Below are 26,741 nucleotides of genomic sequence, written 5' to 3'. Positions count from 1 at the left end.
GGCGGGAGGGCTCGGGGAAGGGTTTGAACGGCAACATTTTTTTTTTTTTGGTTTTTTTTTTTTGTTTTGGTTTTTTTTTTTTTTAATTTATTCTTTTAGAATGTGACAATTTCATGAACAGCCACACTGGGGAGGAAACTGTAACAAATTGCTACAGATGCCTTAAACTATGCACAAAGCTAAGTGACCAAATTTGTTTTTGATTTGAAAAAAAAAATAATAAAAAAAAAGTGCATTGTTTACGTATTCCTCCCTCTACTGAAACATTACCCACTGATGGGTTTTTTGGTGGGAAAAGGAGAAAATGTTTTTTAGGACAAAATTAAAGGACTAATTTTAAACTTAAAACATTCCATTTTTGTAATTTGTTTTACATTGTTTTAAGTACAGTAAGCACAACTGTAATCTAGTTTGAGAAACTGGTGCTTTCTTTTAGTTCATTTGTATTTCCCTGTTATTATTGTAAAAGACTGTTTATTAATTCTGTTTACAGTTTGTTGCAACAGCCATTTTTGGAAGAGAGCTTCAGCGTAAAGCCATTTGTAAAGGCTTTGCCATATTCATTTTAATATGTGCCTGTTGCTGTTAACTTTTAATTAATAAAACAAAATCTTTTCACATTATGCTCCTGTACATTTAAGTTATGACTGAGTCCAGCGTTGTGGAAAGGTAGCTAAGGTTGCAGTCAGCTTCCACTGTAAAACTAAGCCAACTTTTGGATTTGAAAATACTAGTCCTCATATGCCAAAATTTATTGCCTCTTGGAGCTTGGCCTTTTACTGTTTGAAAAGCAAATCCTGACTTACCTGATTGTTTCCCTTCTAAAACTGTTTATTATTCTTTCATGTTCCCTGAAGTAGTATCATTAATCTCAAAGTGGCCATGTTTAAAGAAATAAATTTCTAATGAAACCATTATTTTGAGCCTGTGTGAACTTCCTTCCTTTCTCCACTGTCAGTGCAAGTTCTTGCTGTTGTCTGACTCCAGCAGAGAAGGATCAGGTGGGACAATGAGATCTGGTTGTAATTTGCAGGAACAGAGGAGCCATTTTTAACAGGGTGCCTTTGAAAGGGTGTTCAAAGCTGGGAGAACACAGAGGTAACGACTGTGTGAGTAACTTACTGCAGAGACACTGCAGAGAAACTTCCTACAGAGAAACATTTAACTGGGTTAATGGGGGGAAAGTATTGATTCCTCTTGGACCTTTTTGAATGAAACATATTCCAAGCCTGCAGCTATTTTCAAAATGACCACTAAAATCAGTATCTGATGATGTCTTCTGTGACACATTTGTAAAAAATGAACTTGGTTTAGAGTATCAACTGCATTTGTTTTGCTACTTGTTCTAGGCATGTGTTAATATGTAATTTTAATTAAAATTAAGATGAATGATTTTACAAACAGGAATATAGAGTATTTCAATAGAGTATAAAAAGCCTGTGATTTTTAACACTCTGCAAACTTGCTGTCTTTTGCTCTGACAGGACCAGAGCAGCTTGTCAAGGTGTAAAACAGGAGTAGTTTTGTTCTAAGCCACCCTTCCTGGAAAGGGGTGTCTATCTTTTCCTACCAGACTGGATTTAGAAAGACTGGTTCTAATCCCACCTCCTTATGTATGTGGAAGTGTCTGTCATTAGACTTGCATTAAAGAAAGAAAAAAATGATGCATTTTCTTGACCATGCTGGCTGGAAGTGCCTTCTACAAATCTACACTGAGCTTTAACATTCCTGCAGCTTCCACATTTCATGTGAGAGCCGAGAGCCCGCAGGTGCCAGGCACAGGACCCAGAGCCCCACAGAAACGTGCTGGGGAAGGGGACCAGGCCCCCCCAACCGTTCCAGCTGACAGCTCTGTTCCCTGCACTGTTCTGTACACAGACAGACGCAAACAGGCCTCAGGTTATGTCCAAGGGCTCTGCCCAGCCTCCATAGATGGCCTTAGTTTGAGCACTTGAGGTGTTTTTCTGTGGGCAGTGGCATTGTGTGTAATTTCAAGTAAAAAGATACACATTAAGATCCGGTATAAAACAAGTTATTTGATGGCAACCTTGTGATTTTGTTTTCTTGCACAGATGACAATTGCTTTTGCAGTAATTTTAGATTCCTGCTAAAGCTCACCATCCCATTTCTGGTGCTGGATGCCCCAGTTCAGATGGGCACTGTCCTTTAAGAGGTCAAGTGACATCCTGAATTTTACAAGTTAATGATTTAATTGGACTGACAGAGGAACTGAATGTATCAGGGGATGGAGAGGCTGTTGAACAAGTACCTTCCTGCTACTTCTGTGGTGAGGCATAAACTTCTCACTGGTTCCTGAGAGCCCTTTTTTGTTGTTTGTTTGTTTAACCAGCATGCAACTGAGTTAACAGCATGGGGACCCTACTGTTACTCCTGCTGCACAGCAAGGAAAGCAAACCAGCCCTGGAGGAGATGCAAGGAGGTTGTCACTACACTGACTTACAGTCACTGTAACAGAATGTAAACTTAGGTTATTGTGGCTGCTGTCATTTGTAGAGTACCACAAATCAAATAGGCCATGTTTATTTTATCTGCTTTTAATTTTATATAGTGGCAATAGAGCATAAAATACAAAACTTAAAACCAAAGTTAACTTTCACAAAGGTGTTTTAAAGGCACTTAAAAGGACTTAAGGACTGCATGAGCCATCATCAGTAGGACTGATGGCAGAGCCTTTGGAAGGAAGTTACACTGTGTATGTATTAACACCATTTCAAGTTCCACACCAGAAAATAAAGCTCCTCCCTGTACACCCTACATTCCAGTTATAAGCAGCAAAGCTTCTCCATCTTCAGTAGCCTTGTCAGCGCCATTCAGCTGTCTGTATTAAATAAGTGCTGCTTTTGCCTTTTCCTAGAAAACAGAAGCTTCCCAGAGGCACTTGTACTTGTCCCAGTAGCCAGGATCAGCTTAGAGCACTAAAAATACTCAGGCTCAGCTTTGTCAATGCTCATCCATGGTCAGAGCAAACCATGACTTTGTTTCAGTGTGCAGCTAAACTGCAGCTCTTGGTTCCTGAACAGCTTTTTTCCCTTTAACTTGTACCTTCATCTTGAGCCTTTCTACACCTGTGCCTGGAGACATGAGCTCAGGTGGCTGGTACAGGTCTGGCAGGAAAGCCCCAGAAGGGCTTCCCCTGGAAATTGGGTTACAGGCAACAGCTTATCCCATCTCTTCTCTGCAACTGGGGCCACAAAGGCTTGTGCAAGCCCCACCTGCCAGAAACACACCAGGGAGCCAAGACAGCTGGGGAGAAGGTGTCCATGAGCATCTCCTAGAGCAGCAGAGATGAGCCGCTTTTGGCAACTTGCACCCCACAGTACTTTGTACCTTTGTTTTCTTATCTACACCACTTCATGCTAATTAATACATACTCTTCTTATTTTACTCTGCTGCTATCTCCTGACTGTTTCAAATTCCCTTGACTACCTATTCACAGAGGCTCCCACAGCATGATTTTACTCTTTATAATGGCCACAGGATGATGCAAGCAGGTTTTACTCTCTTACCCTTGCAAGCTCAGGTGAAACAAACAAAAAACCCTGCACAAAAATGTACTACTATGTAAAATTTAAGTGACCTCTGCAGCAGGTTCAAGTTTTCATTTTGTCAGTAAGAAGCAGAGCACCTTCAGGTTTTCAATGAGCTGAAAATTTGCTACAGTTAAGTTTAAAAGAAGGACTTCAACATGAAGATTATCAAATTACACATTGCAGTGCAAATTATAGGTAGAGCTCACATAAAACTGATATTAACTTAAGAGTGTATCACCATCATTAATAACATGTACACAAATTTTTAAGGTGGTCAGTTATGCAAAAACAATGTTGTAGATATAACTTAGTGTTAATAAACTAAACCCATCACATACATCTGAGTGGAAAGCCAGGCCTGAATACAAAATTAATACCTGAGTATAATGGTCCAATTTATTCCCCTTGATAAATCACATACATACAAACATGTTTAGTGCCTCATTTCTACATTTCACATTGGGTCTTTCTGTGCTGTAAGAAAGAGACCTCTCAGTACTAGTACTATTTGCAACATAAAATATTTTATACAAAGCAGCTTAACAGTCTTTTGCATAATAATTTTAACACTAAGATTTTTCAATTAAAGTCTTCATTTTTCCTGTGGACTTCAGCATGTGTGGTCCAAACTGGAAAGAAAACCAGAAACGTGTTCAGATTGCTTTCAACAGAACCCTTGCTGAGCTTCTATCTATCCAAGTAGTAAAAGCAGAACTTGGGCAGAAATAATTTCCTTTATCATCCTGCTTCTCTGCGTGCGGACATCACAAAGTAAAGGGAAACTTGTGTTAGGAACAGCTGAAATGGCTCAGAGGAGGGAGCTAGCGACCTGCTGGAGCAGGACTGGAGGCAGTTCACTCTACCACAGTAAATAAGGAGATAGATGCAGTTATCTTTACACATTGACAACCAACTGCTCTAGCAGCAGTTTAACAGTACTTCTGTTCTTACTCTACTCTGCGCTGCTGTGCAAGTCCTTTTCAAAACTCTCATACAAAGATCCCATCCAAGTCTGATCTAACAAAGTTAGATACTGGTAAGAAGTGACGGACAGATTTTATTAGCTCATTATGGACCAACATTCTATCATTTAACAAAAACCTTCCATTTTCTTAGCTCTTGAGTACTTGATGATCCTTAACCTCAAATGAGGGACTGTAAATTTCAAAACTGGAAAGTAATGAAAAAACCCTGTGTGAATAAATATTGCCAATTCATATTCTTTTCCTTAGTGCACCAGAGATGCTGAGGAAATGTGATTAATTCTTGGGAAACATCTAGCCTTTTAGTTAAAAAGAACAGCCGGAACATTACAGAAATATACCACTAGAGGCCAAGAGGCAAGTAAGTCAACACTAATTAGCTGAAGTACTCAAAAGTTCTGAGATCTGTGGTGTGGAGATGTTATTTTCCTTAGAACTTAATTCAGAGCATAGCCAGCTTTTGGAGTTTTATGTGCATTTTTTCAATTGCGCAAATGAAAAAAACCCTCTTTACTCTTTCTCTCTAGTTCCATAGCACAAGGCTTCAAGGACTGCTGACAAATAAAACTGATCTGTACCAGGCTGGTTTTTCAGTATGTGCATATTGCTCATACTTGTATCTTGAATGTTCACTGGTGAAAAACCAATTTCAAATCAATCTGAAATAAACTAGAAGCTGTTAATAACTTGTGCCATGTTAAAATTTCATTTTAACATTCTCACACTATAAAGAAACTGCTTTTATATACTCAGCATTTCCAATTATTAGAAGAAACTCCCTATACCAAGGAACCAAGATCCAGCAGGCATTCTGAACAACTGTTTTCCAAATTCCTAGGAACATCTGGTATGTTTCAGGATCTTGCTTCAAAGTTTCACCTGCACCAGCTGAATGGTTAAGGTTGGTAGTAACAGGCAAACTCAACTCAGACTGGATTTGATGTGAGTCCTTAGCAATGGTGTTTTCTGATTATCAGATGCTTGTGGCAACAGAAAACATTTTTGGTTTAAAAAAATAACAAAACTGTAACAGGACTTTTTAAAGTTAGGGCCAGGACAGTACACAATCCTAAGACTTGCCACTAAAAACGTGACTGCTGAAAGTCCTGGCACATCAGCAGTACTGCACAGGGTTTTGTGGATAGGGATGCTAACCTGTAGGGATCTATGCATGCTAGCAGAAAGATGTAGCTTGGTTTGCACAACTGTACTTTAGTCCAAGGATGTGTTCAGAATCACAATACTCACCAGCACCACCTCAGTCTGTGTCTTTGTTTCAGCCTTTGGAATCACTTTTTCTGTTTCACCTTGGCTATCATTTCGGTATCGGTAAGCAAATTTCTTTTTGAGAGCTTCTGCTATTAATGTAGCAGGATCTGCAGGCTGAGACACTTTAGATTTTGTACCTTCTGAGGATCTAGAAAAGAAAATGGCATCAGCATCTGTCTCACCCTCAAATAGTTTCAAGTCATAAAAACAAATTATTAATGCCAATCTCAGTACATTGATGTTTATGTTTATTACCTTTTCACCGCACGCAGTTTCACACTGTTCATGTCTTTGAGGATTTCTAGCATGTTTGGTACTTCAGGCTTCTTTGGCCCATTTTCCACCACATTCTGGCCAGCGTTCATTTTTTTGTTTTTCCTCTCTTTAATGAGATCAATCGCAGACTTATTCTGTTGCAGACCTGAGGGAGGGGGTGGTGGCAGAGGAGGAGGAGGTGGTGGCGGCGGTGGAGGTGCAACAGGGACAGCAGCTGAAGCAACTGGACTAGACCCAACTACAAATGAAACATGCATTACACGTCAGTTTACTTGTAACTCCCCTCCACACGTCACAAATGCTCAGGTAAGACAATCACTGTAGGAACTTCAATTGCCTCCCCTCTGCCACCTTTAGACTGTCATGTAACTTCTTCATTGCTAAACCACCTAAGCAGACTCAGCTAAAAAGCCGCATGAAAATTCTTCTTGAAAAGTGAGAAGTGTCCTTTGAAATTCCAGGTGCATTCATGTCTTTACTGCAATGGGATGGACACCACATCTTTTAGTTATGTTCTGCCCCTAATGTTACCAGTATTTCCCTTTCTTCTCAGAGGCAGCTACTGAGCTGGAAGTCACAATCTGCCACATGAGCAGTGTTTCTTCCTATCATCACAAACAAGAAATTACCATACAATATTTTAAAATGTATATTTCAGATCTCAAACAGTGCTTAAATTGAAACTTATTCCAGCTGTCCAAGGTTGAGGATTTTTAGGCCAGCTACTCAATCTGTCTCTACTCATAGAGATTCTTAAAATAATCTTTAGGCAAAAACTGGTGTTACAAATATAGTATCAGTAATAACCTGACAAATCAATGAAAAAACCTCTGTTTAATTGCACCTTAAAAAAAAAAAAAAGAGAAAAATCAGATCAAACTAGAGTTTTGAGGCTTGGAGTATAAAGTGTGCAAAGACGTTTATAGAAATAAAACAGAGGAGTCTACCCCGTGTACCTGTAGGCAAACACACAGCATCATTACCACGTTCTACCAGAAGAGGGAGGTAAAGATGATAAAATAAAAATCTAATTTCCCTAATAAATAGAGGTAAAGGGAAAAAATTAAAAATAAGATAGTAGTTATTTCACATGCCCCCACACCCCCATAATTAAAATTCAAGAGTGAAACCAGGTGATCCTTAAAACTGTTTCATAGTTTTGAATATGAGCAGTTCAGGAAAAATAAAGTAACCGCTATCAGTTCACAGCTAAACGAGCATCCAAAAACTCAGAATATGATTTTATACACAAACATAGGCAAAGCTGTACTTGTTAAGTGACCTTAGGAAAGAGTGACAACCAAATGCCTGTCATCTGCAGTTGACAAGGGCCGTCTCCTGCTAATCTCCGAAGACTTGAAACTGAAAGGAGTCAGAGGTGAGGGAAAGAGGAGAAAGAAATTCAGGAAAAGAATTATTCTGTTTACTACCAGAAACAGTGCACCACTTTTGGTTCCATATGGACAACGTGTCTGGTCCCAGAGATGATTGCAGTAAACAATTAATTGCCTTTTCTGTTACTTGAGATGTATATTACAGATTCCAAAAGCATAATTAGCATCTTGTATGAATACTTAATGATATCAGAGAGCCTATTTCCTTACTGAACGGAAAGACTTCAGTGCTAGTAATTAAGTTACGTTCTTTTAGTTTGGTTTAAGCCATCATGTTTATCATGAGCTTTGCTCTGAAAGCTGTTTAATACTTCTTTACTCATTCACAGATTCAGAACTCTGGCAGATTTACAGACAAACATGAAGCCTTTAAGAACACTAAAAAATACAGAAAATCTGGGAAGTCACTTGTTTTCAAGACCTATTCTGTAACCCTTGGTTAGTGTGCCAAACTAACCAAAACAATATGGAAAAGTGCTTGGTGTTGCAGTATCGCACAAAGAAGAATTAGCACAATATTAATTATAAAAGGGGCACATTCATGAAGTAATTTTTGCTAAGAGTACAGAAAATTTAATACCTGTTGTCAAGTTCTGCTGCTCTTGCAAGGTTACAATTTTGGCTATTTGTGCTCTTAAAGAGGCCAGTTCATTTTCTAGAGCATTGATCTTCTGCAGCGCTTCTTCATTTGCCATCACTGCGCTCCTGGGCACTGGCTCCTCTTCCGGGCTTTGTAAGGGCATTTGTCTGCGTGGGGATGTCCTGGAATGATGTGCTTCACCTGGAAGAGGCTGGGTTGGTTTTGACCAAACTTCTGACCTGTAACAAAAATATCACAACATATTTTAAAGGCTTTGATACAGACAGAAGCTAAACCAATGTTACCTACAAATCAGGGGTGCAAGTCGAAGACCTGACTTCAAAATGGTCTTTATACAAATCACTTCCATCAAGACCTTAAATAGCTTAAGGTAAATAAGAGGTTCACATCCTGTCTGTTTGCATCATCAGCTGTGTTTCTTCTCTTCCCCCAGAGAGCGTTTTGTAGAGTCCTTGGTTTCAGAAAAAAACAGGAATACATTCCTCCTTATCCCAGTCTATTTCTCTGCCTCAAGCCTATAGTATATTTTATTTGAATGAAAATTTAATTTTTCTTCCCTTAAATGCTACCATTTTTCCCCGTGGGCAGCAAATAGCTATTTGCAGTTGATTCCTTTGAAGAAGGAAGAGTTTCTTAGTTCCACAGGATATTTTTTGTACTGATTGGATTTCTGAAGGGACAATCCCCAATTTTAGCAGCATTGGGAAATACAGAGTACATGAAACAGTTTAGTGATGCAGAGACTGCTTGTCAGTTGATGGGAAAGGGTCTCATACTAGTTTTCTAACATAGTCATTATAACTATAGAGAAGAAAGTTTCATGCAGTTTGAAAGAGTTGTGACCTTCCCTCCGCTTCTCACAAGAAAATGTAACTCTGTTGCCTTCCCTTATTATCCACCAAAGCTCAAGCCATGTTAAACACTGAGGTATTATTGAGCATCTGCTCAAACAAGTCAAATAAGCCCTTACAAAGACACCAGGATTTAAAAACTGTTTATCTCCAGAATCTGAGGAACCTGATTGAGTTAAAGATGTCCCTGCTCATTGCAGGGGGCTTGGACTAGATGGCTTTTAAAGGTTTCTTCCAATGCAAGCTGTTCTATGATTCTGTAAGTAGAACAGATAAGGACTGATGACAAGAGATTACCATAAACTTTAAAACACAAAACATGACCACATACTTAACTCCTCAATCCTCCTTAACATCAATTCCAAAACTTCTCAGGCATGCCAGGATTCCATTGTTTATTTAAACACGAGAGTGAGAACAGGAGCTAGTAGAAGGGCTTTTGGAAATGGGTAGAATGGCTCCAGACTAACACAGCCCAAGTGCCCCATCACTCTGGATGCATGGATTAAGCTACTGTGGGTGCTCACCATGTTAGATCTGCAGTTGCGCTAGACCTAAAGCAAGATTTAAAGCTAGAACAAGCCCTGTGCTCTGACCACCTTAAACCAGGATTACATACACATTTAAGTCTTCCATGACACTGCCAAAAACCATCAGCACAACTTGCAGAAATTTGATCAAGGAGAACTGAATACTATCAAGGATGGTAACATTTGGGTGTTGCTACCTAGACATGAATAGAGAGCAACTAAAGCTGAGAACAGGATACCTTCTATAGCAGCCACCTTCCTGCTCTCCCTAAGTAAGGGGGAAAGAGCCAGTGGTCACTTCACTCCTTAAAACCTGCCTTCCAGAAACTCTTTAAAGGAGCAGAATAGCTAAGTAACAAAGGGTATTTTTTGCTCAGAGCAGTCATACCATTTTAAGGAGACGTCTTGATTGTAATCTAACACTGTGGAAAAATATTGTGCCTGAGTTGTCACTACTGCTCTGATTAGGGGTAGAGGAAAAATGATTTGTCATTTAGTTGCTTCTTCTATAAAACTGTATTAACAGAAAAAAACTATGTCTGCAAGACTGTTTACTGAATTATACAGTGGATAAATATTTAACAGTAACACCTATGTGATCCTGTCGAAACAGAGAATTTCAAATGCCTGGAAAACACCTAATGCATACCAGCTCCACTACTAATACTGTGCACAGACGTAATAAACAGTGCACACTGAAATACTCATATTTGCAAAGTAATTCACTTACTGTGCTCCATCATAAGCTGTTTGCCTTAAGGTCACAATGTATCTGCAGGATTATTTTAGTCCCATCCCACATCCATCTGTCCCCGCTCCCCCCTTCCCATGCAGACATTTCAGCAAATATGCAGTCCTACATCTTTCATAATAGGTTCTTTGAAGCACCAAAGAGCCATTCTCCCTGTTGTCTCCATAAATGTAATTGCTTTACAGTTCAATCCTTAAACAAAATACTTCTGTGCAAACAAAGTGCTATCGGACAGTTAATTTCCTATGTATCAAACAGACTTCCGGAACAGTGTTTCCCAAACAAGTGCTGATTTCTGTGACTCCCCTCTGAGTTGGTGAAATTAATGTCGTGGTGCCAGAATGTGTTATGCAAAGCTTCACTGTAGCAAATCATGTTGGAGGGCATCTCGGTCATTACTAACCTATTTTATGCTTTCAAATTAAGAACAGTATCCTCCTGTAATCTCTGAAGCCAACAATCTGTGCCCTTCTCTGACAGGTTAGTTTGTTTGGAAGAAAAACCTCGTCTGCACTACAGAACTGTACTTTTGTTTCTGGATAGTCTGAGCAGCAATCTGAATACGATGGAATAGAGAACTTCATCCCTTCAGCCGACCTGTTTCATGTAGTGACAGTGCTGTGTAGAACCCTTGGTCCAACACAACAGTACCTTTTGCCTTCACTCTGGACACAGGTGCTCACATGCTTCCCTGACAGTTTTTGTTATGAAGATTAAAGATGAAACACAAATCACAATTTTTTCGTTGTACTTAGCAGACTGCGGAGCCTTAACCAGAAAGGTGAAAAACAACGTGCCAAATACTGGATTGCCAGAATGACCATTGCTGCTAATGAGGAAGCTGTACAGTTCACTGCCCCATGGTAATGACAATCGCAGGAGAACTGGAGAATCATGGTTAGCAACTGTGCCATAGCACACCAGACATTTCTGTTGCTTGAAGCTATTGTGTGCAGTTCTTTGCAATACACAAATAAATAAAATCCAGAGTCTTCCTTGTATAATGCCAACCTCCTGTATGTTTTCCAACCAGTCTTGGTTTCATAATCCTGTTAGTCAAACCTCTACTACTTATTTTCCAGACCCTACCTTTGTCTCTTCTCCCAGCATTCAAATGCTCTCTGTTAATAGTAATGCACAGCAGATTCTCACTGGAGAGAAGTGAGGTTTCTTCCTCTCAGTTCGGAAATTCAGAGAGAAGATTTCAGAAACATACCTGAGCCTTGTAGAGACTTCACCTTCTTCTTCAGCAATCCATCCCACATCTGCAAAGGAGGCCACTGCATCTTCTCTGAGTTGAACCGGACTGTTTCCTTCCGTGACATGAGAAATAAGCTATATTTTAAGGGCAAGATTGAAGGTTTTAGAGTCAACATTCCCAGGTCAAGTCACATTCATGTTACCCAATACTTCTGCTGAGGCTACATGTAACTATTAACACATACATGCACAAAAACATATCTGTAGACTTGAAACACTTATTTCTGTCCTGTGCTCAGTCCAGAACCATTTCACTGACTTCAAACTATTCAATCCATGCTGCTGAACACTTTGCAGAAGTTCATGGCTGACTACATACACTATCACATGATGCTAATGAACACTAAAAGTCCAATGCAAATTGTTACGTTAAAGACAAACAAACATCAACATCCTCACACAGTTTTCTATATTAACTCAAATAGTATGTTTTCAAATTATATTCATGACCAGTAGTTAAAAAAGACATTAAGGCTGCCAATACTTCTTGAGTCTTTTGCTCTGATTCAGTATTATTTTTACAGAGAAATTCTGCCAAAGTTTCCTTTTCTCTACAACTTCTGAATTTCTGTACAAGACGTATGTACATCACACAGGGGGAAAAGAAAAGCAAACAAGCAAAGCAACCCCAAAACTAGGCAGAAAGCCAATTCTACCAGCTCAATAATCACAAAGACTTTGAGTGAGAGGTAGGATACAATCATAACATCATACACTATGTGCTAACAATCTTATTTACAACATGCCAAACAAATGGACCATCTTCCAGCATGGTTCTGGCCATTAGCTTTACAGCTGTTTGAAGCCAAAGGTGACCAAGGCTCCAGAGACTGGAACCTTTCTTCCATTTCTAGTTAAGTGACCTGAATGATGATCTGAAAAATTGTTTGGACCATCAATACTTGCTCCATAGTCACAACTCAACAAAATGGTTTCAAATCTATTTCGAAATAGATTGGAATGCTGCTTCCCCAGGTCAGACGAGGGCATGTGGTCAGTCACTGGACTCCTGAGCAGCCTGGGCTCAGTGTCTCAGCAGACAAAAGCTACTGAAACAATTTTCAGTAATTTCCTCTGCTCAGTCTTTCACTTTGGGTTACATATCTCCTATGCATATATGCCCCCTCTTCTGCTTGTATTCCATAGAATCACAGAACCGTTAAGGTGAGAAAAGCCCTCTAAGATCACTGAGTCCAGCTGTCAACCCAACGCTACAAACAAAACCACAGCCAAATCTGCATGAGTCCTTGCAGCTGTTTAAGTGCTGCCTGTGGCCAGCAGTGACCAAGAAGCTGGGAATACTGACAAAGATGGTGCTAGTAGGTGCCAGTCTGCCAGGAAAGCCAGCATCCAGCCCATTAGCAGGTAGATCAGTTTTCAAGGCAACCCCACACTGCAAGAGCAAACTGCTATGAAATGTTAGCATTAATCTGAATTTGGAGCAGACCTATCACAGCAGGACTGCAGTCTGGACAAGGTGAAACCATTTCAGAAGAACATCCACACATAATTCAGTAGTAGTAGCCTCTGATACACAAGTCTCAGGAAAAGAGAAGTTTTGGGCTTGGGGCTGTTTTTTCCCTGGGTACTGTTGCAAACAGCCTTAGAAATTGAGATTAGTTGTCTTCACCTCACACTCTCAGTTGTATGAGAGTCTTTATCACAGCTCCCAGGAGTGTGTATTGGCACCATCAGATCATTTGGAAACAACAGGGTTTTTTCCAGGTAGCATCAGCACAGATGGTAATATGTTTATCACATTAACAGTTGTGCCTAATACCATTACAGTCTGCCTCTCTTTAAAGCAGTCTAGAGAATACTATATTGCATGTTAGATTTTTGCTGTTTGAGGTTTCCGTGGCATTTTTCTTTTTAAAAGTAAATAGAAATTTTCAGGACCACAGCGTTTGTATTAATGTTAATGGCAATTTGAAAAAATCCATACTACATCAGCCACTTCTTGCAGGTGATACAGATTTTTCTGGCAGTAATATTACCATTAAAAGATTGAAACCAGTGTTAAATAAAGGCACTACACACACTTGAATCAAAAATAATTTTCTAAATCAACAGTAAGGAATATATTTACCACTGCCAGGATTCCTGCATCATGAGATAAATAACTTCTAATCCAAGATTTAGTAGTAAGCCTTCTGTTATATTGTGATACAAGTTTCTTCTTAATTTTAATTCTTATTTATATATAAACAGAATCTGCTTGTTACCCCATATACAGATGTTTCTTTTCTCTATCCCTAAAAACAACAATGCCTTCCTCAGCAGTGGAATTTGAATTTCAAGTTAATGCAAGATTTTTACTTTAAGGTGAAAAGCCAACAACTATCTCTCAAAACCTTCACTGGCCTGTAAACACCTCTGTGACTACCCTATTCCTCCAGTCAATCCCAGCTGAAGAAAACCTGAACAACTGCCCTGCCAGCACCTAAAATGGAGAATTGAGTACTGAAAACAGAGGCCCAAGTTCTACTGGATGGCAGGAACTGAATGAATCAGTAGCTGTAGCCTGCTTTTCTTTCTCTGGAACCTGTGTAGTTGCTTCCCCCACTTCCTCCTTCACAGGTTTTTTGCCCATCTTAGCACGCATGTATGCTGCACACGCAGACACACAGACACGCCTGAGGGCTGCAGACCCATCACGGATTTCTGAAGACTACACACACTGCAGTGTTTTGGCACCTCGAGTTGGAAGGGACACATAAAGAGTCATCGAGTCCAACTCCCAAAAAAAGAGTCAGCCTCGCCAGTGTTTCCGCCCGGTTTCGAACCGGGGACCTTTCGCGTGTTAGGCGAACGTGATAACCACTACACTACGGAAACGCTGCTCGGCAATGAGGCAGGGCAGGTTCCCTGCTCTTTTGTTTGCTCCAGGAAGTGGGAAGTAGAACAGATATTTTTATACACTTGAGGACAGAATAAAAACCTCTTGTTTCAAATTACTAATAGAGTTATGTATTAAACGTTTGGAAATACTTCAAGTAAGACAAACTTGCTATGATTTTTCAAATTAGCCCAGTAAATTTAGATGTTTGTTACATGCACACCAATTTATTAGGAGACTTTTACTGAGTTATCAGGTATCTAGCAGACCAACAGGAGAAGCATGGGACAAAAAAACCAGAGAAGCTGTAGCTGAAGGATGCTATCTTGAGAGACACTACTGGAGGTTTGGTTGAATCTATCTAGGCTATACTGGTAAGTTTAATTTCATTTTCTCCTAAAGACTACAGTAAGTCTAAAAAATATGACACACAAAAGATCTATAAGAACTATTTGCACTGGTTCATGCCATATAGAGTACATAACGTACATAAGCTCTGCCACGTCTTACTGAATATGTAAGCAGCATTTTAGCATTTAACAGTTAATTTAAATGTTGACTATAGCAAAATCCACAGAGACAGACACAACAATCAGTAGACCTCAAACATCAAAATGTTTGGCTACTATTCTTTTTTCCAGACTAGCTGAACAAAAGCATGCTAGAAGGTAAGTATGAACATTACAGAGATATTCTTTCAATGTGTCTCATCCATTTATCACAAGGAAAATGAAGACTGTGGAAAGTCTGCTGCTCTGGGGTTAGAAACACTGATTACAAACATGCACCCTCAGATGATGCAAGTAAGATTTGATCCGTTTTTTTTTAAATAGAGTGACTTACAGCAAGGTTCAGTTCATGGTCCTTTCATAACAGAGCTAAAGCTGGCAAGAAAGAAAGAGGAAGAGACAGCTACAGGAAAGCGTCAGCTGCAACAGCACAAAAACGATCGAGATCAGCATTGAACTTCACTATAGACTCTTAATGCTGAAGTAAAGACACAAAAACCAGATGTTAGCATCACACCTAACATGTTCAGCAGTTTATATATTAAAATAGTTTCGCGTCTGCACAAACCAAATAAATTTTAATGTGTTTGAAGGCTCAAATTTTGAAATTCCTATTTCTAATTAAATCAACTCCCACAGCTGTACTTCTATTTTTAGAATCCTTTCCTTTCATCTAATAGAAGGTGAATGTTTACACTTAGTGTACACACAAAGCTGAATGAATGTCTCTTTAACAGGAATAAAAGGCAAATGTTATATTTTTATTAACAGAATTCACACCAAAACCTTATTTATGTATTTATTTATTTATTTGCTTAAACACTAAAAAAAATCAGGAACAGATTTTCCAGATATATCTTACCATTCCTTGCAAGAACATAAACTAGAAATGTCTTCCTTTATGTACCATATTAAGAGAAGTCAGTATTAGGCTAACTATCTGCAAGTGAGCATCATCTTTCCCTGTATGGCCTGTACAGTATAGAAAATCAGACACACAGGAGGACTTCACTACCTTTTAAATCTGAAGCACAGGGAGCCTTACTGCTAGTAAACAACCTAATTATATACTCAAAGGTTTAAATCCAGCATGTCATTTGTTGTCCTCACCTGCACAAAACCCCACATCCCTTTATTTTTTTTTCAGCAAGCCACTAGAAATGTTGCCCCCGGGTTTCTCAATGTAACTTTTTGAGAGGCAAAATGTTAGCATGGCTTTTACTATCATACCAACAAGGCTTCTATGGTAACCTGAATGATCTGGTTTTGCTACTGTAATTTCAAGTCTAAATATTGTTCATAAATTTCATTTGTGACAAAGAAATAAATTTAAACATTGAAACATCTAGCAGTGTGGAAATTACTTTATCTTAGTGTGGCAGCTGATTCCCTCATTCATCTTTACACTCTCCGCCCTTGCTCAGCCCACGAAACATTCCTCTCTCAGCTTGAATTTCAAACACTAAATTTCTCCAATTCTATACCCACCCCCTACCTCTAACACCAGAGTTGAAGAGATTATGTGTAATAGCTTCCGCTTTCCCATCTGTTCTTGAAAGACTCATTACAAAAAGCACGGATTTTCTCCTCCTTAAGCTTTTACACTTGCTCTTTACCCTACCCTTTCACCTACACAGTGTCAACCTTGTATTTTAAACAAAAGCTAACAGTGTACTTATGTTATCTTGTTACTAATTTTTTGATTTCTGATAAAGTTGTTTATTTTCCCAAGTATTTTTAACACTGTTCATCTTTAAATGCCTCTTAAGCCTAGCTTATAAGTACTGTTTATAGAAGTAAGTTTCAATCATTTTTCTCTTTTACAAATATATTTTTTTTCAACTTTCTTATTTGGAAAAAATCTGAACTGGAAGTAGAAAGAACTTCAGTAGGCTAATTCTCCTATGTCTAGTTTATCATATTCTACTTTTACAAACCCTCTAGTCATGAGCAAATCCCTTCATCAGTATAGTGAAACACAGATTCTAAACTGTTGAGAACACCTACCTGAAAGTGAACTCTTGGACACTGTATAAGAGAGAGGTTAGTACCAATTTTTCTTACAATACTTCGAGATGAACCATAAGGCTTGCTTGACCAAAGCACCTGGATGGGAAGAATAAAGAAGCCAGCTGTTAGGGAACTGATTTTTGTATCATACTGTAATAGTTCTCCCTTATCTTTCACACTATGCTTGTGCTAAATGTATTTAGTCAATCCTTTCATGCTATAGTATGATATAATGTTTATACACTGAATTCTGTCTCAGTGAACTCCTTACATTCTACACACGAACTGGCGCACATACATTATACACCATCATTACAATATAGCTAGGGCTGCTTAAGGTCAAGACAGCCTTTGCACTAAATCTAAATTCAAAGCAATAAATCAGGTAATGCAGAAGACTTCAGGAGCTGAAAAGTATCTTCAAAAACACAATATTCCAATTTTCAAGATAATAAAGAACCTACATTCAGTCAACCACCTCTTTTTACAGGGTTTCAAGAAAAGCCACTCAATCTTTAAAAACCCATAAAGTTATATAATTCTTCATTTCTCAAAATATCTTTTTTCTTTTTTAATTAAGAGCTAAGAACTCTTCTAAAACAGGAATAGTGTCTACCATTCTTAATAGAAATAAGTATCGGCTACAATAAATATGAAAATGTAATTGTGAAATTAAAGAGCAAAGGAAAAGTTAAAAGGACAAAATAAGAGGAAATTTTTGTAAGAAAGGAACTTTTGTCCCCTGCCCCAAAAAATAGATTCACCTAGAGAAAACTCCCCACAGCAGCTCAACACACCAGGTTTCATTAGAACTGTTTCTACTGCAATTTAGATCTCCTCTATGCTGTTTCAACAGGGATTCGATTACGCTGGTTTTTTGTTGTATTTAATATTTACCACAGCCTTATGAAATTAAATAAAATGGGAGTTTAATCCTAGGAGATAACCACAAAATGAGCCAGAACAGAAGGAAAAGCCCCAGAAAGAAGTAGGAAAGATTTCAGCACAGGCAAAGGCAACAAAAACAATGCAAACAACAAGAAAAAGAATAATGAGAAGACTCTAACACAGGGTACATTGTTAGTAAACAATTAGAACATTGTACGGTAATTTCAAAAACTTGGCCAGTGTTTAATTATGGCTGTAAATATGAATTTACTAGTCAGACCTTAGTTTTTAAAAGATCATAGCTTCAAGCAAACTTGACATCCTGTTAGAAGTTTGCCCAACAAAGAAAACAGAAAAAATCCAGGCTATTCTGGATTGGCAATGGCAATATAGCCTGTATGATGACTGTAGCGGTGCTGTGGGAGTTTCATAACACACAGCTGAATATTTTGATATAGTAAGCAAAGATCACTACCCTTAGATTTGAAGACTCTATTAAAAAGAAAAGTTTATGTTCCATGGTATTGACCTCCAGATTATTTCACAAACTTCACACAAACATTTTGCCTATTTCTAGTTTCTATCCTTCTTTCCTCTGGTTTTACTGGAATGTAAAAATTTTGACAAAATAAATGTGCACTGCACATATGCTATGCTACATCTTCACATCAGAGCTGCAACTTTGCTATGAATCCACCCAGATCTATTTTTTTTTCCATTCTATAAAAAATATATTCTCTTGCTTAATACACTGCTAAATTGAACACAAATTTTTCAATGCAGAGTAGTCTATTGATGCTGCATTTTGGTTGCCTCAACAAAAACCTCACATTTCTGCCTATCACCTTACTGTTTGTTTACATGTCTAAGCAAACAGCAAGTAGATCAGTGGCCTTCAAGAAAAAGTCACAGACAAACAGCACTACAGTAAGACAGTCTCATTATTCACAATTGATTCTGATGTTTAAAGCAAACTGTTGGCAAGAGACTCAAAGTGATGGGGCATTGAAACAAATAATACCAGTCAAAGGAAGGCTTAATTAGTTGCAGAAGTATTTCCACAGCAGCAAGAGAGTCTAGACTACACGCTCTATTACCAACGTAAGTGCAATGCATTTTAAACAAGCAGCAAAACTTGTTTAGATATTGCACAGACCACAGACAAGTTGCTGACTAGCACTCAAAAATACTTGGTTTCCAAATGCCCTTGGAGCTCTTCAACAACAGTGGCTTGGTGCACCAAAACTCTGACTGACTCAGTTTTGGTAATACAAGATGTGCCAGGACGTTATTTCAGAAAACTGCATGCAAACTGTGCCACAAGGGATGCAAATAAAGTCAGCTCCCCGCTCAGCTGAGCTGAGGTCTCAGCACTGCTCTAACCAAGATCATACAACTTCTTGTTGACTTGAAGCACTGGCTGAGCTAGTCTGCAAAATGTTACTTAGTCATACACTTCTATTGCATCAGTGTTTTGGTGTTGTCCAGAACAGCTGACACTTGGAAATGTAACTGCATTATCGCAAGCTTGATACAAGTAGAGAATGGGGAGAAACAGATTAAAAAATTGTTCCTCCTCCTATTTAGGCTGAAATTGCTGAATTATCACAGTGTTATAATGCAACATATTCTTGTACTTTGAATTTTCAAAGTTACATGAAATCTCAGCTCAAAATTCAAATAAAACCCTAAAATACAGATTCTTGTTGTCAATTTTAATTTACACTGTAGAAACAATTTGCTCTCCATAGATTCCCAAGACTGATAAAAGGTTCTACCACAATAATACTAATTAAATAGTGCACATAGCTGGTAAGGATTTCCCCATTCTTAAAACACTAAAATATTTCATTTTAATATTTCATTTAATATTTCAAATTACAGGGATTATTGCACTGAGGTTAACATTTGTACTCAAAATAGCTTCCTAAAGGTCCCAGTGACAAGCAGTTGATATGTAGCAGCTCTCTGTCTCTCTCTGCTAAGCATGCAAAGGAAACTCTCTATATAGTCTCCTCCAAGAGGAGAGCTATGCAGGCCTATTCCTCTGTTTACCCAGTAAGAACACAGCTGTATTGCTCTCATGCACTGTAACACCTCCAGAAGAGGTAACTATAGCACAGAAGAGATCAATATAGCACAGTTATAATAATCTCAATTTCATGGGATTTTTTATGTCTCCAAGGTAAGAACAAGAAATAAGATTATTTTTTTAACACTGTTAAAAATGAGATGAAATTCTCCTTCAGCTTCAAAAGACACACGGAAGTGCAGCATGAAAAGCAGTGTTTACAAAATAAACAGTTTATTAGAGCCAGGAGGAACTGCATAGTACTTTTAACACATTTATTACTCAATATTTCAGTATCCAAGTCATAAACTTGATGACTTTTCAGCAACGCAGAATCATCCCAGTATTGAGTATACTTCAAATGCTCTGCTAGATAAGCACAAACTAAAATACATGAAGTGCTTTCTATACCTTGTTTTCTGAAAACATAAAGGAAGTTTGAAACACTTACTGATTCCATGTTCAATCCAATTTGTTCAAAAGCCATCCTAATTAAGCGCTTCAGCCAGCAAATCATCTGGACTGGAAAAGGCCTTTCCGGAATTGGATTTAAGCCTTCCAAACCTACAAGGCTGCCAAGGTTCCATAGTAGATCTGAAATGAGACACATAAGAATTTTAAATACATGTTGTGGAACATGTACAGAAGTAAACTGCTACATTCCTAACAAAACAAGCTTTAGATACAAGACATATTAGATGACAACTATACCTCATGCTGCAAAGCAAAGGCGTTCAGAGGGAATGTACTTAATACAGGTAACAAAGACTCTTTAGTAGTGTCATTTTTATAGAATCACAGGATGGTTTGAGTTGGAAGGGACCTGAAAAATCATCCAGTTCCAACTTTCTTTCCATGGGCAGGGACACCTTCCATAGATCAGGCTGCACAGGGCCCCATCCAGCCCGGCCATGAAAACTCCCAGGAATGGGGCATCTGCAATTTTTTTGGGCAACCTGTTTCAGTACATCAGCACCCTCATGGTGTTACATACCTAATCCAAACCTATCCTCTCTCAGTTTAAAGCCATTGCCCTTTGTCCTGTCACCACATGCCCTTGTAAAAAGTCCCTCTCCAGCTCTCTTGTAGACTCCTTCAGGTACTGGAAAGAAATCCAAGCCGTTGTAAAGTCAACAATTAAAAAGTTGGGGAAAAGACTCCTCACTTGAGCTTGGACAGATGATGGCATTCAACAACTCTAACTGAGCATCAAGCCCTATGGAACGCCTGCAGATGGGGATTAGCACTAAGATTGAAGTGCCATACTCATATCTAAAACTCCTTTCTAACAGACTGCTGAAAGCTGATCACCTCTCTTGATTCACATTCTCTGACAGCTTTGTTGTTCCTTCCTTTTTCCTACAACCAAGGAGAAAAAGGAAACATGGAAAAATGACTAATGGAGGAAAATGACAGGAAAAACTGTAGGTGTAGGACATAAAAATATTCAAGCAGTTTACAAAATTAGACAGATTTCAAATTTAGTCTGTTTATATACACTTCCATTCACTTAAATCACGATGGTTTTGTTGCTCCTCTAGTGAAAATAGTGTAGTTTTTCTTTACCTGTGTTCTACACCAGTCGTAACTTGGACACCGCTGAGAAGTGTATGCCAGCAAAACCAGGAAAGGAAGTCACAGATTCAGGTTTACGTTTGTTTTGTGTATTAGGCTGGAAACAACACTCTCTTGGTCCACCCTGAGGAATGTATTTGTAGTATGAACAAGAGTGTTGCCGAAGCCAGTCTATACACAGACAGGGACAACTAAAGCAATGTAGCAGCAAGGAACTGGCACTCGGGAAGTTTCAAAGTCAGGAGATGGAAAAGCCATGCTGTTTGGAAGTGCCTACAAGCCCTACAGTTAAACCATCATTGTTTCCATTACAAACTTTTTTCATCAGTTTACAGTTCCTTAGTAATAACGTACTTCTTGCAGAGACTTGGCAGAAACAGTACAATTCTACAGTTATCTTTTTTTAGACAGGCTTTAAAAAAAAAGTTGGTATTAGTTTCTCATCATCACAGGATTTTCTTTTGTTTGTGACTAAACTCGGAAGAAAGTATTAATCTACACTACGAGATCACAATGGAAACTGCAACTGTTATAAGAAAAACAACAGAGAAGAATAATGGGGTAGCTATCAAACAGCCATGAATACAAGCTACAGTCATTCATAATAAAGAAATAAGTCATGGACTTCTTTATGGAATGATGGAGAAGGCTATTAGGGAAGTATTACCATCTACTTGATCTATTATTCCTTTAGGCATCTGTTATTCTTCCCTTACACAACCTATTGTACAGACTGTATGGATCTTGGATCTCATTGCATCTGCTGTGTTCTTAAAACAGGAAGAACACAAACCTTCTACATGCCCCACATTGGATTTGGCATCATATCTGTCACCGCAGACCTGCAGTGACATAAAAGAGAGAGGAATGCTCCTTTAAAAGGGGAAACCTGTTCCAAAGGTGTGATTACATGTGATACACTCCACCTCATTCCAAAGTCCAGACTTGTTCAACAAGCAGTGTGGAAATCAAAGGAAGAAAAATGAAAGCTGTATCAAGACAAATTCAAACAAAAGAGAAAAAAGGTAGAGTATTGCTGAGCAACTGCAAAGACAGGGCTGGCTGAGAAAGGCAAGTGATAGGACTAAAAGGAATGACTGTATCCTGATACATTGGTCTTTCAGCCAGCTCCTAAGTTTGAAAGTAGTCAGTCATGTTTTCCTTCAGGCAGAGAAGAAAATGTATGATTTTGTTTCTGATCAACTGAGAGGCCTGAGTCTTCAAAACCAGAGACAATTTGGACAGAAGTGAAAAGTGAATGTTAGAACTTCCTCTGAGAAAATCAGAGTAGGTCCAGAAAACTTCCATGAATTTAAGAAACTTAAAGGCAAACAGGTAAAAGAACAATACAAAAACTCAGAAGATAACCAATTAAAGGCACAAAACCAGATGTAGAAAAAAAGTAGCATAATACAAGGATGACAGAATAGTATAGATATGAAGTAGTAAGCTAAAAAAGACAAGGTACAAAACAGGTTCCATCTTACAGGCATAAAAAAGTCCTGCACATATTAGCAGTAAGAGACAGGAGAGACAACCATGATGTAACAGGAGAGGAAAGAAAGCAATGAGTGATATGGATAATCTGTATGTATTCAGTGTTTTCACCTGACAATGGTAGATAAGACAGACAGGTGTTAGAATGGATTACAGTCAATACTGAAAAGTTATAAGCATGCAGGACAACAATATCTGGTGAATTTCACCTCGAAAAGTTCAGAACTTGTCAAGGCAATTTCTGAAATACTGGTAATTCATTTCAGAGACTTTTTAAATGGGATTCAAAAGACCCAAGAATAAAAGAAGGAGCATGATGATACAAAGCATTAGGAATAGTCCAAAACATTTATCCTGCCCTAAAACATTAAGGTAATCTTTTATAATTCCAATGGGATTGATGGAGAAGATTTTATAATTCCAGGTTCCAAGACTTTGATGGCTGAACATAAAAGAGAATTCCTTCAACAAAACAACTACTTCAGTAAAATTAATATTTATAGTTCACTTTGTAAGTAATTGTTTCCTCTGCAGCATAAATACTTAAAGTACCTGAGACTGGGGTCATCAACGCCTTGCTCTTGTCAATGACCTGTCTGCTTTTGCAGCAGAAATGGCTGAAATCAATCTGTAAGAGTGCAGAGTACCACTCTGTTCCGGGATTAGTTTCCTTAGTTTGTGGCACTATGGAAAACCACCATGTTTGAACAACCTCCAGCTAACCTGTTATCTAAAACGCAAATGCTTCTAAGCATATCAGATTGATATTTTTATATGATTATAAACTTTACAGAATTATCTCCAGGCAAACTTCACACTTATTTCTTTCAGACTACATTGCACTATACCTTTCTTCACAGAACTCAGCTCTTTCACAACTGGTTTATGTGCCAAGAACAGACAGGGTTCATTCCAAAAGAAACTGCTGGACAGCACGAATGAAAGCATTAGCAAATTCTTCTCTCATGCTCCATATACATGCCAGTTTCAGAAGCAGGAGTTAAATGTTTATTGCTTTTAGTAAACAGAATAATACCTCTTCTAAAATATTGATCTTTGTGGTATTTATCCTCTGTCTTCTTGGTGCTACCTACAGCAAATATAGTTTAATTCCCCAAACATTTCCACAGCTCTATTTATACAATGAAGAGCCCTCAGTTATAGTAATATTGCCATAAAAAATGGTCCTTCTGCTCTGCCTCAGCAAAACTATTACAAGGATAAGCAGCAGTCATAGACAAGACTACCAAGATGTCTGAAGAGCAGTAACATAACAAATTACATTTCACTGCATAAAGCATGAAGGGATTGGAATTTCACAGGTTCATTTCAATGAAACCCAAAAATTAGCAATGCTGAAGAACTTTCTTACTGATATGGAAATATAGAGGAATTCCTTGGTTTAGAAATGAGGAGATCTATGTTTCCAAGCCCCCTTGAGCTTGTTTGCCCCTACTTTTCCCAACCACTTTTGCAGGCTCCATCCAATACTTTCCTATCAAGTATTAAGTCTACAAAGCTGAGAGATAACATTACTTATAAATGACAAAAAGTTCATTAAATAAATATAAAAGCTCTGGAGTCTGTACACATAAGGCATAATATGCAGTAAATATGAATAGGAGCCCTTTGCCAGGTTTTCTAGTGAGTCCTACACATGAAAGATTAAAAGAAAGAGAAATCAGATGCAACTGCTTTCAAATTGAAATTCCTCTGTGTGTTTTTTCCAGTGTTGTATTTATCCAAGTCCTTTTCAAAGCATGAATTCTTGATCTTTAAAGGAAATTTGATATTCATAGTTTTCTTACTGAAGTAGGTTTCTCTCCTTCACTTAAGACCCATACAAACATAAAAGAGAACGACTTAATGGGATTGATGGAGCAGATTAACCTTAACAAAGAATAAAGGCACGAAATCCGAAAAATGAAAGGTTCAGTCTCTAAATTAAAAAAGCGTGGCATTAAGAAGTATAAAATTTTCTAAGAAGCATTGAGTTCAAAGGAATACCAACCACATTAAAAAATCAAATACAAAAAGACCAGGCTCCTCCTTATTTTAGCAAGAAGTAGGGCAAGCATATCTCCTCAGTCTTTTAGACTGATACATGACCCAAGTTCACTAATAAAATTACATCCACAAGGAAACATTATTAAAAAAGTAATAAAGGAAGATAAAGCCAAAAAAACCTATTATCACAACAGCCAAATGGGCAGAAAGAATATTCTGATGGAGGACCAGACTCTGTTCCAAACTGACACAGACCAGCTACAAGTAAAGTAAGTATGCATTTGGCAGAGGTCACATAGCCAGCAACAGAGGTCTATTTTCTGGTGTGGAAGCTACAAATAATGAAGCACCCCAGTACTTACAGAAAGACCTGTTCGGAAAGATGTGAAGAGAGAGATAAAAGTCAGTGAATACTACAGGGACAATCTAAGCTAGTACTGGTATAAAATTTAAAGCAGGAATTGAAAATCATACATACTTGCAACAGAAGTGGCTAAAGCTTTCTTAAAAATATAGCTCCATCATATTTACCGGAACATGCAAAACCCTATTAATCAGATTTCATTCATGTTATCCTATCTTCCCAACTAAGGGCAGAGAAAATAAAAACCCCATGTTTCAGCACTAGTTTAATCAAAAGCCTTTGCTCAGCAATGATTATACCTGCACAGTGCACTATGATACCAACTGAGAGGTAAGTGAAACCCTTCAACACCGATAAACCACAAGGTATTATATGATACAGACACAACCAAACACCTACACTTCCCTGCCAGGCAGATAGACCTCTCCACCAGCTGCTGTGAATGCCCGTCTTTCTGCTACAGCTTTGAGAGACAACAGCAGCTGTCTCATTAACAAAAGAGTGTGTTTGTCTGAAAAAGCATTTAAAACGTCCAATATTCCCCCCAGATATCTCTCCGTAAAAATGTCGAGTTCCTACACACAGCAACCGTATTTTAACTCGCGACTCCTACGAAGCACATTATTTGGATTCAGCAACAACTAACCAGAACTTCTAGAGCTGATGTGCAGAAAACTCAGCTGCCTCATTTTTATCACCTAGGTAAAAGTCAGCGGGGATCAGAAGACATAATTCCTATTCATTTAATCTCTGTAAGTCTTGCCTTCACAAGAGCTGCAGAGCACTCTGAGGACAGCACGTTAATATTAATGAAGTACTACTGACGCTGCCAGGCAGAGATCAATGCACTACGACTGATTTCAGCATTCAAACTCTACTCACCCTCAATATCTGGATTTTCAACAGCTCGTTAAACAAAATGAAAACACGCACCCAGTAAGTTATTTATTTATGATCACTACAGAAGAACCTGAGCACGGCAGCAGGATCACTAAAGGTGCACAAACGTAAGCTTACAGAGAAATAAAAGCACCATGCTCCTTAAAGCTCATTTTTCCTCTTATACGCCAACTCTGTATTTTAAAGCCTCTTTAAAAAACTTCCCTCAAACTCCTCCATATTATCTCCAGATGATCTTTTATTTACACTATTTCCCGTGACGTGCCACCCTCCCATCGCAGCAGCTCGCCTCCAGGAACAACAGCTTCGGCTCAGCACCCCGAGGCGCTTCCACAGTCCTGCCCGGCACCTGCCCTGCCCGGACAGGCCCGGGAAAGGAGACGGCCCTGCCAGGGGAGAGCGGGGCCACCCCGAGCGGCCTGTACCTGCTTTCAGCCAAGCTTCCCCTCGCGCATCGCCCCCCGCCCGGGATCGGTCGCACCAAGAGAAGCTGCCCAGACGTAAAGGGCTGCCCAGGGGGAAGGGGAGCACCGCGGGCCGCCGCCCTCGCCTCGCCTCGCCTCACCCACCGCCACGGCCGCCGCGCTGCCTCGCCCCCTGCTCGCGCGGCCGCTC

The 26,741-nt window shown here is 38.8% G+C and overlaps 1 protein-coding gene across 5 annotated transcripts; it reads right to left on the bottom strand.

Moving 5' to 3' along the window:
- Nucleotides 1-1,019: 1,019 nt before the first annotated feature.
- MTFR1 (mitochondrial fission regulator 1) lies at nt 1,020-26,741 on the bottom strand. Of its 5 annotated transcripts, none has more exons than XM_082291757.1 (8): nt 26,552-26,681; nt 20,235-20,377; nt 16,822-16,920; nt 11,423-11,541; nt 8,054-8,292; nt 6,059-6,317; nt 5,783-5,951; nt 1,020-1,082 (listed from the first exon to the last, which is right to left on the bottom strand). In XM_082291757.1, the coding sequence occupies exons 2-8, from the start codon at nt 20,298-20,300 to the stop codon at nt 1,077-1,079; spliced, it is 957 nt and encodes a 318-aa protein (XP_082147883.1). In that variant the 5' UTR covers nt 20,301-20,377; nt 26,552-26,681; the 3' UTR covers nt 1,020-1,076. The 5 variants fall into 5 exon arrangements, with proteins under 5 accessions (XP_082147883.1, XP_082147880.1, XP_082147881.1 ...); XM_082291754.1 differs by lacking the exons at nt 1,020-1,082; nt 26,552-26,681 and adding exons at nt 1,186-4,180; nt 26,696-26,741; XM_082291755.1 differs by lacking the exons at nt 1,020-1,082; nt 26,552-26,681 and adding exons at nt 1,186-4,180; nt 26,692-26,717.

Source organism: Coloeus monedula, assembly GCF_965178545.1.
Source record: "Coloeus monedula genome assembly, chromosome: 1".
In the NCBI taxonomy this organism is placed as follows: domain Eukaryota; kingdom Metazoa; phylum Chordata; class Aves; order Passeriformes; family Corvidae; genus Coloeus; species Coloeus monedula.
This window is presented reverse-complemented; position numbering and strand designations above follow the sequence as displayed.

Bases quoted from the DNA above. Each gene is read 5' to 3' on its own strand.
- MTFR1 (XM_082291754.1), bottom strand. From the start codon at position 20,300: ATGATTTGCTGGCTGAAGCGCTTAATTAGGATGGCTTTTGAACAAATT. The intron at 16,921-20,234 runs GTAAGTGTTTCA...CTTCCCATCCAG, and splicing joins TTGGATTGAACATGGAATCA to GTGCTTTGGTCAAGCAAGCC. The intron at 5,952-6,058 runs GTAATAAACATA...TTTCTTTTCTAG, and splicing joins AAACTGCGTGCGGTGAAAAG to ATCCTCAGAAGGTACAAAAT.